The sequence below is a fragment of the Lipotes vexillifer genome, unplaced genomic scaffold, assembly GCF_000442215.2.
Source record: "Lipotes vexillifer unplaced genomic scaffold, Lipotes_vexillifer_v1.1 scaffold111, whole genome shotgun sequence".
Lineage (NCBI taxonomy): Eukaryota > Metazoa > Chordata > Mammalia > Artiodactyla > Lipotidae > Lipotes > Lipotes vexillifer.
The window spans coordinates 423,118-435,806 of NW_006778270.1; the positions used below are offsets into that span (position 1 = coordinate 423,118).

The 12,689-nt window shown below is 45.7% G+C and overlaps 2 protein-coding genes across 2 annotated transcripts in view; one reads left to right on the forward strand and one right to left on the reverse strand.

Moving 5' to 3' along the window:
* Positions 1 to 1,905, forward strand: CUNH1orf74 (chromosome unknown C1orf74 homolog). Its single transcript, XM_007451559.1, has 2 exons — positions 1 to 105; positions 811 to 1,905. The coding sequence occupies exon 2, from the start codon at positions 906 to 908 to the stop codon at positions 1,695 to 1,697; it is 792 nt and encodes a 263-aa protein (XP_007451621.1). The 5' UTR covers positions 1 to 105; positions 811 to 905; the 3' UTR covers positions 1,698 to 1,905.
* Positions 1,906 to 2,067: 162 nt separating this feature from the next.
* The window catches only part of TRAF3IP3 (TRAF3 interacting protein 3), a 19,745-nt gene continuing 9,123 nt past the window's right edge, over positions 2,068 to 12,689 (reverse strand). The window contains 10 exon segments of the mRNA XM_007451562.1: positions 2,068 to 2,158; positions 2,753 to 2,874; positions 3,634 to 3,713; positions 3,716 to 3,757; positions 4,851 to 4,910; positions 6,400 to 6,462; positions 6,986 to 7,121; positions 9,016 to 9,153; positions 9,276 to 9,416; positions 11,685 to 11,756. Of these exon segments, the coding sequence (XP_007451624.1) occupies positions 2,068 to 2,158; positions 2,753 to 2,874; positions 3,634 to 3,713; positions 3,716 to 3,757; positions 4,851 to 4,910; positions 6,400 to 6,462; positions 6,986 to 7,121; positions 9,016 to 9,153; positions 9,276 to 9,416; positions 11,685 to 11,756 (945 nt within the window).

Genomic DNA, 12,689 nt, shown 5'->3' on the forward strand with positions numbered 1-12,689 from the left:
TTTCCAGTTTTGTGGCAGAGGGTGGGCGCCTAGCGGCTTTCTTGGCAGCGGGCAGGAAACTGGCAGGAGTTCCTGAGCCTGAACGTGCAGCGGAAGTAGAAGAACGTATGTATGTGTGAGAGAGACCTCTGCCTCATTTAACAAATGACGATACTATGCTCAGGAAACGGTGTAGGGGTTGAGGTGAGCCCATCGTCCGAGGGTCCGTGGATGTCCACTAGTAGGGGAAGGCGGGACCAGCAGAAGTTAAAATACAACCCTCTTGCAATTCTACCCGATTTCATTTATTTACTTTTCTGTCTCAGGGTGAGATGGTTGGTAGTCCACATTCTAGTGTATATTAGTTTAATCAGATTGCTATTCTTACAACTATTGGCGGGAAGAGAAGGGGGAGTTGGCAGTGAAAAGAGTGCATTTGGAACCTAGAACTCCATCTCAGAGGGCAGTTTCAGGTGAAATGCTCAGAATTTTGCCAAAAACTCCTCTGCTTCCTTTCTGCCCCAAACTCCTTAACGTTTGAATCAGAGAAAATAAATTACAATAGGTAAAATTCAGCCAGAGAAAATTTAAATCTAGGCGTAGGCTAGAAAGACACATGAATTTGGGACTAATGGAGGGAGGCCAAGTCAACCAAAAAATCAGATAGCATTGTTGACCCCACTTTGTCTGGGCTGGGTTAGCATTCCAAAGCAGAGGGAGGGGAAAATGGCCTCTGGAAGATGCTGTAAGACTTAAGGGAAAGTTGTTGGCAGGTTTCCTGGTATGTCACTAGCTGGTGTTAATAATCCACTGCTACTGCTTTGATTTTAGGCCCTTCTTCAAGTGTCTGGAGCTCAGAGATGCAGCCCAGGGGAGGGAAATGTGACTAGTTGAGGAGGCCATGCTTACTGTTGCTGCCAGATCCCATGTCAGCACCAAGTCCTCAGCTGCTGGTGGCAGCTGCTCAGCAGACCCTGGGCATGGGAAAGAGACGAGGCCCACCCCGAGCTGTCTGCCTTCATCTAGCCGGAGAGGTGCTGGCTGTGGCCAGGGGACTGAAGCCAGCTCTGCTCTATGATTGCAACTGTGCAGGGGCAGCAGAGCTCCAGAGCTATCTGGAGGAGCTGCAGGGCCTGGGCTTCCCGACCCAGGGACTTCACATCCTTGAGATTGGAGAAAACAGCCTGATTGTCCTTCCTGAGCATGTGTGTCGGCACTTGGAGCAGGTGCTGCTTGGTACCATAGTCTTTGTGGATGTTTCCAGCTCTCAACTTCACCCTTCCATCTGCTCCCTGGACCAGCTTCAGGACTTAAAGGCCCTCGTGGCTGAGATCATCACACATTTGCAGGGGCCACGGAGGAACCGATCCCTGGCAGTCTCCTGCAGCAGGCTCCGTTCCTCAGACTGGAATCTCTGTGCTGTGTTTGGGATCCTCCTGGGCTATCCTGTCCCCTATACTTTTCACATGAAACAGGGAGATGACAACTGCTTAGCCCAGACTGCACTACGGGTGTTCACCGCCCGGATCTCATGGCTACGTGGTCAACCACCAGTCTTGCTCTATTCCTTTAGTGTCCCAGAGAGCTTGTTGCCATCCTTGAGGAACATTCTAAACACTTGGGAGAAGGACCTTAGAACTCGATGTAGGACTCAGAATGACTTCTCTGACCTCAGCATCTCCTCTGAGATAGTCACACTGCCGGCTGTGGCCCTCTGACTTTAACTCTTTTCCTGTGTAGAAGGAACTTGGTAAGTGATCAGCTCTAGGTCGGAGATGGCACATAGGAATCATCTCAAGTGCCAACTCCAGGCATCTCGGGGCCCTAGGGAAGAATGCTGTAATAAATTTGCCATTTTTATGCTGAACTGGACTAGGGAGAGTAGACCAGGATGCTTCAGGAATAAACAGAGTTCTTTGGCACAGAGGCCATCAGGTGAAGTTTGTTTATTTTTACAGCAGGTTAAAAAAATGAGAGTCAGAAATCTCAGTTGAGTTGGAAAAACCCACACATTAAAGTACCCAGACCTGAGTTTTTTACTGAATTTCTTGCTTCTGATTTTCACCCAAGGCAGCTGTCACCAGTTATTCAGAGCTTCAGGCTGTCCTTATTGGCCAGGAACACTGCCACTGCTATAGCAATCAGTGCCATCAGCATCAGAAGCCATCGGCCACATTGCCTTTGTGAGGAGGGAGGGGGAGAGAAGAGAAAGAGGCCATGGGTTGGTCAGAGAAGATGCAGGCAAAAATAATCTTCCTTCTTCCCATTCTAGCCCAGTGGAAAACCTTGGGTTGGTGGAGGAGAAAAAGCTTTTTATATCTCTGTCTCTCTCACTTTGCCACCTCCCTCGGGATAAAACCACTTCCCAGTGGTCACTGGCCCAGCGAACCACAGCCAGCGGGGGCCAGGTACTTAAATACTGATATGAATAATCAAAAGTGGAAAATAACTCAGCAAAATTGTATTCTGTTTATATTCCCCTTCTCGTCACTCTGTCCTTGCCACTATGCTCATAATAGACTAAAAGAACACCATTTCATACTTCAGCTAGTAGTAAGTTTTTCCCTTCAGGCTCAGGCTTTCCATGAAAATTAGGCTTGGAGGCATGAGCCAGTGTTTCTTTACATGGTTGCTATACTCTCAGTACAGTATAAACCAAGCTGAATGGAGCCGGCTGGTCAGATGTTGGCAGGGGCTGAACAATTTTATGGGCAAGATTTGGCTAAAGGAGGAATCGTCCCACGATCACCTAGGGCTGTATGGGAGGATAGACCCTCTTACTCTGGGAGGCAGCTGCTGGCTCTGGTTCAGCTCTTCTCGACAATGCTGCAGCTTACGCAGGCAGAAGAGATACTCATCACTGAGGTTGTCTAATTCTGAATGCAGTTCTCTGCACTGTGTGGGGGCCGGGGGGGGGGGCGTTGCGGGAGAACACCACCAAGGTCATCAAGACAGTTCTGTCAGGGACAGAGCCCAGGTAGGGGAGAGGGCCCTGTGTAAGTTGCCCTGTCATTCATTTGGAATTTTTACCTCCATCCTCCCTTCCCAGCTTTTCTCAGAGCTTTCAGTTTGCCTTCTGACTGTCTCACCTAGTTTGTTTGTAGTGTGTTCATTTAAATGATTGATTATAATGCATATTATTATATATTATACATGTGTGACAGTTGTATGTGCCAGTGCTTTGTAAATGGAGACACACAAAAATGAAATTCCTATAGCACACACAACCTGAAAGAGATCTCAGTGCAAGTCTCTTTGCTGGGAACTAGTTGGATGTGAACACAACAGGAGCTATGTATTTCTGAGTATGCAGATAGGAAGAGTTTTGTTATTTAAAAGACACCGTATAAAGTTTTAAGATACTCAGTGTAGGACAAAGTTTGAGGAGTTAATGTGTTTGTTAAATGTGTTTGAGTTTAGGTTGACTTTCTGAAAAGTAACTCTTCAGTAAAACCTTGAATAAGGGTTGGTATAAACAAGAGAGAAGATTGACAAGTTAACCCGAAAGCAAAGCTGTTTTATTCAGGCCTAAATGAATACCTGCAGGCATCCAATCACAACTTAAGCTCTGAAATGCCTGTTGTCTGGCTGCCTCCCAGCAGTTTCCCTGTCACTGTAGGATGAGCCCCTTACTATCAGAGGTCACCATCTCACCTCCGTTTCCTTGGCCAGGAGCTGCAAAGTTTCCTTTTGGAGCTGGTCTCTGAAATCCCAGTCCTTCTTCCCTGGACCACCTCGTTATGGGAGGGCTTTGGACTCCACCGAGGCAAAACCTGATCTAAAAAATCAGCCAGATTCGCAGTGATAGTGAGGCCCATACCTCTGAGGAATGGCCCCTACACACTGAGAGAACCCCTAGGTGGCAGGGAATAAGGAAGGGCCTGTCCCTGGCCAGACTGTGTGGATTGCAATTCTCTGACTTTTAAAGAACATCCACTGGGACCCTGCCCAGACTGGACAGAGAGTGGGAATTTGAGCCCCTTGAGGGCAAGGTTGGCATTTTACTTTTCTCTGTATCTCTAGTCCTGTCTAAAGCCAGATACTTTTAGAAAATACTTATTAATTTAGTTTCTTTGGTCGCATGTCACATCTTTTAGACTGGGAGGTTTGCTGGATGCTTCAGTATAACTCCATTTTCCTTCTGTCCTTGTTTCAAAATGATGAGATGAGAATGGCAGTCATATAACTCATCTTCATGTAGTTAAAGATGGTTTTTCAGCCACCTGGCAGTCTGCATCTTGGTGAAGAGAGCCCTGGCCTGGGAGTCAGAAATTCTGGATTGTTGTCATAGCTGTGTCCTTAATTTGTATGACCACAGACCTTCATTTACCTACATTTTCTTATCCATCCTATGTGGGCATAATAATTCCTTCTTTATATTTTACCCAGTGATTGTGATGACAAAACAGAGGGCCATGTGCAGTGGATAAATGAGGAGCTTTTGCCCCTCCAGATGTATGATGAACTCTTCTCAGGACCCTAAGGCAGCAGCCTTGAGGGCTGAGAGTGAGGTGACTGTTCCATGTGATGTGGTTTCTACTTGGGGAGCTGGATGTGGTTTGGAAAGTTAAGGGTAAAAATTAACATAAAATCCTGAGTTCAAAATCAATTTATTGAAATATTCAATACAGACATATGTTTTCAGATGGAGTAGGAATCCTTTTCACAGTTTATATACCTCTCAGGATAGGAGGCTAGCTAAAGTATTCTCAGAGCCGGTGATGAGTCCTTAAAATGGCCCTCTAGCTCCCTGACCTAATAGACTCCCAGAGCTGGGTGGGACTCCAAGAGGTCATGTAGTCCATCCCTCTGTCTCTAGGCAGACAAGGAAAGGGCAATATCTTAGAATTTGTGGAAATAAATTTGCTGACCTTTCTTTGTTAAGAGTTTCTCCTGTTCTTGAAGCTGTAAGGATTGATTCTGAAGCAGACCTGTTGGAAAACACAAGGAACTTTTCTGTGCTAGCATATTTGCTGCGAAGAGTATCTTTTCAGAACTTTGCTTAGAGCCTTAATGATTGTGTTCCCATCTGTAGTTGGTTGAATTGTGTCTCCCCCACCTGCCCCCCACAAATTCATATGTCAAAGCCCTCACTCCCAGTACTTCAGAATGTGACCCTATTTGGAGATAGGTTCTTAGCAGAGGTAATCCAGTTAAAATAGGACATTAGAATGGGCCCTAACCTAATATGACTGACGTCCTTATAAGAAGGGGAAATTTGGACCCAGACGTGGATGGATGGAAGACATGTGAAGAGATGGACAAGACAGCCATCTCCGAAACAAGGAAAGCGGTCTAGAACAGATCCTTCCCCCAGAGCCCTCAGAAGGAACCAACCCTGCCTGACACCTTGATTTTGGACTTCCAGCCTCTAGCACTATGAGAATGTAAATGTCTGTTCTTTAAGTCACCCAGTTTGTGGTGCTGTGTTATGAACACACCATCCTTATGTCTTTTCCTACCATGTACATTTAAGTCTCTGCTTAAATGTTACCCTAGAAGAAAGACTTCCCCAGATGACCCTGTGTAAAATAGCAACTATTTTCTCTTTAACCTGCTTTATTTTTTTTCTCTGTAGCCGTTATTAATACCTGACACATATTTGTTCATAGAAACTCCGTATTCCACTGTAGTGTTTCCTTAGAATGTAAGCTTCGTTAGGGAAGAAACCGTGCCAGCTCTGTTCATTACTGTGTCCCCAGTGTGTATCTAGGGTGCCTGGCACTTGGTAGGGGCTCAGTAAATATGTATTGAATAAATAAAGGCATGATTTTGAAGTGACTTGCCCATTCAGCTCCTGCTGTGTAGGAGCCCGGCTTCTGCTGGTTTTCTTTTTCCCTTACCCCTGTGGCTGCCTTGCTGTTTTCATATTCATTGCTGTTTGCATGAAACTTTTCTGTCAGGGTGTCAGAGGTTAAGGTGTGAGCTATTAATTGAATCAGGTTCTCCAGCTTTTCAGAAATTGCCTGCTTTTCTTCTGAGACGTCCCTTTTCTTTGGCCTCAACATGTAATTTTGAAGTGGACTGAGGCATATGTAGTGTGAGCTTATTTTCTGAACCATTCCTAGTGACAGAGGTCTGTGTGACATATGTACATAATAAATTAGAATATATAAAATAAGAACTACCTTAGAAAACTCAACACGTTTTGAAATCTGCAGTTCTGGGGGAAATGCAGGTGGTTGTCAGAGAACATGGTGGAGAAAGGTAGAAACAAAAAAACCCAGAGGCTAATGTGGAACTTGTGAAGAGCTGTAAATGACCTCACTGCACAAGAAGAGGGTCTGAAAATGCAGAGGTAGAGGATATGCCAAGGACCGGGCTCCCCATCCCTCCTTTGGGTGCCGTTCGTGGGGCAGGAACCCCAAGAACACCAAAAAGCCACCTGTGCTACTTTCAGAATCTGGAAAAGGGACTTACTCTGCAACTGCTGTACTTTGGTCACCAGGGCAAGTTTCTCCTCCTCTGACCTCTTTAGCTGATCTGAAAATGAAATAATGCAAACCAAAATAGACGAACCTAAGATTTAATGAGCTCGCCCCTGAGGCTGGAAATTAGTAACAGATGCTGTCTTGCCCATGGCCTCTGACAAGTGTCAAGGGGAGGTTGTTCTGCTTGTCCCAGTTTGGAAGAGGTGAACCAGAACCCGACTCCCTGGGATTTCATCTGCATCAACAGTGGGCTGAATTAAGGGTTATATGTGCACATAATTTGGTCCTCTCAGCTGACAGAGGCTGTGACTGGGAAACCTTCACTATGCCTTGTGTTTCAACTGACCTTTCCCTTTAAATTAGGAATGCGGCCTTGACACGTGACTGCTGTGTTCTGGCTTAGAGGGATGGGCTGGATCCTTTCAGTCTCGGATGATTAAAACAGCCTTGACTTTTTCTCAAAGTCAAATGAAATCGCCAAGTCAACCAAATGAACAAGTGAAAGACTGAAGCCTTTCCACCCAGCTTCCTTTCTCTGGGCTCCTTCAGCCAGAGGCCTCCAAGGAGAAGGGTACCTTGTAGGTGCTGGGTATCCGAGCTGCACAGGTCTCTGTCCCGCTGCAGGCGTTCAGTCTTGGTCTGCAGCTCCTGGCGCTCATTCTCCAGAAGCCTTAGGGCCTGGTTCATCTGTAAGTCTCTACTGTCTGCTCCCTGGAAGGAGGAGGAGGGGTGGACACAAGCAGGTCAGTGCTAGGGTGGAGGTGGGGGGCAGATCCCAAGGAAGAGGAAAACTAGAAAATTGTGGAATTTTAGAGCTGGAAGGAGGCTTAGGGAAATGGAAGAATAGGAAACGTTTTTAATTCTTCGTTTTGCTCTATTCCTCACGCTTACAGCACACAGTGCATTAGATTTTTGATGTTCACAAGGGATACATTTGGGTAAATACCCAAATTAAGGAATACTGAATCATCACTTTTCTAGATGTCTTCACTTTGTCTTTACTTCTCATTCTCACGCTATCCGGGGTGGTGGGGGCAAGGCGGGGGGTGGGGGTGGCGGGAGGCGGGTAGGATCATTTTTCACAACCAACGGACTAAGGTTAAAAAGAAAAGGGCCTTCAGGAGAGTTGCCTTGTAGGTGATTCGAGGAAGAGAACAGTGGGTGAGATGGTCCTTTGAGAATTCTTTGCCTTTTAAAATAAAAAATTAAAGAACAATATAAGAATAATTTGTACATAAGAATATAAAAAGTGAGAAGCAAAAAAAGCGAGAATCAAATTCTAAGGTTTCTGTTTTTTAAGAGATTTGAAAGGAAATCTATAGATAAATCTTTTTTGCAGTACGCGGGCCTCTCACTGTTGTGGCCTCTCCCGTTGCGGAGCACAGGCTCGGGACGCGCAGGCTCAGAGGCCGTGGGTCACGGGCCCAGCCGCTCCGCGGCACGTGGGATCTTCCCGGACCGGGGCACGAACCCGTGTTCCTTGCATTGGCAGGCGGACTCTCAACCACTGCGCCACCAGGGAAGCCCAGTCTTAAATGTTTTTAACCCCCCATTCCTCTGTCTGATCGGTTCTTCCTTTTTCTACATTTGGAACATTAATTCTTCATAAACAAATACGATGTCTATGAGTACAAGCTGCTCGAGGTAATAAGGGAATTACAAATGTCTTTTTAATGACTTTGAACTAGAGTTGCACTCTTCTTCATTGCTAATAGGATATTGTATATAAAACTCAAACACATTGATATCTGGACCACTATCCCCCCAACAAATTCTTTAACATCACTCAAAATGTTTCCCTTTCTCCCTGCTCACCTTAGAGCCACACATTAAGGTTTAGGTTGTTAAAAAACATAACAAATCAAACAAAAACAACTTTCACACTTAATTGATCTTATTTCTAGAACTGGCACACACTAGGATTCTCAGATCTCAGCTTCAGTAAAAGTATAAAGAGACACTTTTGAGGTGGGTCCTCGAAATTCCAAACCAAGTAAGTAAAATCTGTGAAAAACAATAGCTAATATCTATTGAGAGCTTATATGTGCGAGGCATTGTGCTAAGTGCTTTGCATGGATTTCCTCACCTAATCCTCACAACAATCCTATGATAGAGGTACCATTATTATCCTCATTTTACCGATGTGGAAACTGAGGCTTAGGAGGTTAGTTAACTTCTCCAAGGTAAACACGGATTGGAAATGATGGAACCCTTGAGAATGCCAAGGGTCTACTGTAATGGCTTAAAAAACACATTGGCAAGATGTGTTAGTTGATACTCAAACTGTAAGTAAACTGGTGACATTTATTCTGCCCCAGTAGTGGGCATTTCTGAACTGGATGCCCTGCTGGGATGGGGTGCAGAGAATGGGTTGGGGCGTGACAGTAGGCTGATGACTATTCCAGCCCAGCCCTTTGCATTTGGATGATGTCATTTCAATGAACACTTAGGTCATTTGCATGAGCAGTGCAGACATCCTTGCTAAACTCAAAATTAGCTTTGGGGCTCCCTGCCCAGTGGCAGCTTCTCTCATCACTGCTGTCGACACCTTCCTCCCCTAAACCCTGCCTTCCCTCCCCACCTCCCTACCCCCAGGGCCTGGTACCTGCAGTTTGGACTGAAGCACGTGGAGCTGGCTCTCCAGCTCCCTGTGCTGGGTCCCCAGGATCCTCCAGTCCTCCTTCAGAGCCTCGTACTGGCTCTTCCACTCGTCACACTTCTGCTCGGCCAGAGCCAGGGACCGCTGAGGGAGATCAGAGGAGAGGGTGGTGCCTTGGGGGTTCCAGGGAGTCGTGGAGCTGGCTCCCTTGCCACCCAGACTGCCCCAGGGTTCCCAGCCCCAAGGATTATGGAGCATCCCCACACCTGTGTGCTCTGCAGTTGCTGTTCTGCACTCATTTTCTCCTCCAGCACTTTCTGCAGTGACTCCTTGGCCTTCTGCTCATAGCTGTTTTTCTGGTCTTCCATCTCTAATAGCACCTTATTCATTCCCCAAGGAGTGTATTTCTGTAAATTTGAGGCAATTCAACAAATACACATTGAGCTGCTGTGTGCTAAAGGCTGAGCAGGGATATAGAAATGAAAAGAAATTGGTCCTTGCCCACAGGGCAGAGATGTCAGTAATCTGCTGGACCTTCTCCCAGGCTGGAGGCAGGCAGGGAGAGTCCCTCAGGTGATGTGAGAGGTGAGCGGGGATAAAAGACTGCCCTGGGCATGCTGGGCATTCTCCCCTAGGCCTTCCACAGGCACTTGAAATCCAACATTTCCAAAGGGAAATCATCTTTCTAAACCTGCTCCCATCTCGGTGACCAGCATCACCACCCACCAAGTCTCCCAAGCCCTAAACCAGGGAATCATCCTTGATTTCTCTCTCACCTTCTTCAAGGAATCTGTTCATCATCAAGCTTTGTCAAGTCAACGTCTTTAACAGCTCGTACCTGTATCCTCTATCCCTACTGCCACCTCCTTAGTTCAGACCCCAGTAATACTATTATATGGATTATATAGAGACTATATATTATCTTCATGCCTTGCCTCCCTTCAAACCCTTTTCAGTCCTGCAGCTAGAGGGTTCTTTCTAAAACTTAAATCTGATCACGTCACAACCTGCTTAAATCTCTCAGTGGTTCTCAGTGTTCTAAGAATCAGGTCCAAACTCCTTGGCATGGTTCCTACTTACAAGCCCAGACTTTCATCTCATGCTGCCTCCACGCAAGCTGAACTGCTTGTAGGTCCCCTAAGCACTGTGCTTTTCAGCCTCTGCCTTTGCCCCTAAAGCTTTTTCTACTTAGAATATTGTGACCCACACTTTTCACCTGGTTAACTTCTACCCATGTTCAAGATTCAGCCCTAGAATCATGAATTCTGATAACCTTGGCCAACCATACCTACCCCCTGACTCTTTATGGATTAGGTAGTTTTACTGGTGTTCACATGGTATCTATATTTCTAATCTATTGACTCATCTGTCTCCTTTAAGGGACTGTAAACTCCTTTGAGGCAGGGAGCATTTTTTAAAAAATAAAATTAGTTTTGTAGGCTTGGGGATCTGAACAATATTCAGTAAAGTCAAGTTTTAAAAATTAATACATTTGTATTTTTAGAATTTCTCCTGGCTTCAAGATCAAAAAGAAAAAGACACGAGCAGCTTTGCAAATTCACTGGGGGGTCTTGCCTTTCCAGTGCTTTTCATTTTCATGCCCTGTGATTTTTGGGAAAGCAGGAGCCTTTTACTATCGATTCTGGGTTCCCCAACTGGGTAAGAGATAGTCTAGATAATGCAAATTTAGAGTTCAATATCAAATAATTTCCATTTAGCTTTGGAGTCATCTGAAAATTTGGATTTAAATGTTGAGTGGGTCTTATGTTCTTGGAATTGTCATTAGAAACCAGATACAGGAGTTACTGGTTGAGATCATACATGGTTATGTCCAGGTTATTGGACTTAACCATGCTGGTCACTGACCAGCTTTATCCCCCATTGAAAACAAGTAGACTGGCATTCTGGATTATATATCAGTCTCTTATGAGCTTGGTTGGCATTACTGAAAAAGTAAAAGTTGTGGATCCGCAAACCCATAGACTATACAGACTATGTTCCCCTGCAAAATTCTAACTACACGGCCACCTTATCTTCCTAACATCAAGTGGGAGCACTCTGGCCGGTTCATCTCGTTCTCTTGACTTATCTCCCCGCCTGTCAGAAATCTATCACTTCTCGAGTGTGAAAACTGACTTTTTTCTATCTCATATGATCCAAGATCGGGCCAATCAAGAGATTACCGGAGCTGGATAACAATGCCACAGAAAGCCAGGAGTCACAGTCTTTTACTTTCTCCCAGGGATTGCTGCTAGATAAAAGTTGCCCATGGCATGAAAATCATTTCGCGAGACTTCATTGTAATATCCAATTCATCTGTTCAAATATTAGGGCCTGTGAAGTTCTATCCAGGTGAGCTGAATCTTTACCAAGGGCCTCTCCCTACGTTTCCAGGTATTCTCAAGGTTCCCCTGGAGCTGGCAAAGCGCTTAGTGCTGGGCTTCCTTTCCTAGGGTGCAAAGTGAAGGACACCAGGAGAAAGGGAGAGGGGGATGGAGATAGTGTTTTGGTGAATTGGAGACCAAAGTGAAAATGGGAAAGGCCAGAACTGGGCGAGTAGGGATGGGTGCATTAATCTCTAGCAGGTGATGTTTCTAGAGAGTAAGCTTGACGTTCAGGCATTCTCTCCCTTAATTCTAGATTCCTGGGCTAGAAGTGTCCTCCAGAATGCTTACCTGGGTACAGGTATACAGCTGGTTTTCCAAAGATCTCAGTTTGCCTTTCAATTTTTCTTCATTAAGCTGGCCCTGGAGCAAATGGGATGAGTTAGTCAGAATACAGCTTGGGCCAGAATATAGCATGCAAAGAGTTTTGTTCCGTATTCCCAGCCTACTGCCTAGAATAAACAGTGTTTGTGGAATTGAGCTCTTTCAGGAGGTAGAGAGAGGAGGAGATGACAGATGTTTGGAAAGAAAAGGATCTTTTCCTCTTTCTCTGTAATAGGAGAAGGAAGAATCAGACTGGCTCCCAAAGTCTTCTGTGTACCTTGAGGTTTTGTATCAAATGGCTCAGGGTATCATAGCGGGGGCCCATTTGAAGGAAAGCTTCTAAGCTCTCCTTTTCTTCTTTCATTACCTCTCTCCCCTGTCTGTCCAGGCACTTCTACACTCTGCACCTCCTCTCAGTCTGGTACATGGCCCTTTACCTCTAAAGGCCAATAGGACTAAAGGGGTCTCCCCTCCCAGGGGGAACATACATCCCTCCCTTACCCCCTGTTATGGGCTGAATTATGTCCCCCTAACCTCCCCACAACGTTCATACGTTGACCTCCTAGTCCCCAGTACCTCCGAAGGTGACTGTATTTGGAGATAAGTTCTTTAAAGAGATAATTGAGGTCCTTAGGGTGGGCCCTAATCCAATAAGACTGGTGTGCTCATAAGAAGAGGAGATTTGTACATCAGGATATGCAGGGGGAGGACCATATGAGGACACAGGGAGGAGAAAGCCATCTGCAAGCCAAGGAGAGAGGCCTCAGAAGAAACCAACCCTGTCGACACCTTGTTCTCACACTTCTAGCCTTCAGAACTGTGAGAAAATACATTTCTGTTGGTGAAGCCACCCAGTCTGTGGTACTTTGTTATAGCAGCCCTAGCAAACGAATACAGTCCCCTCCCTGCCCTACACACACACACACACACACACACACACACACACACACACACACACACACACACACACAC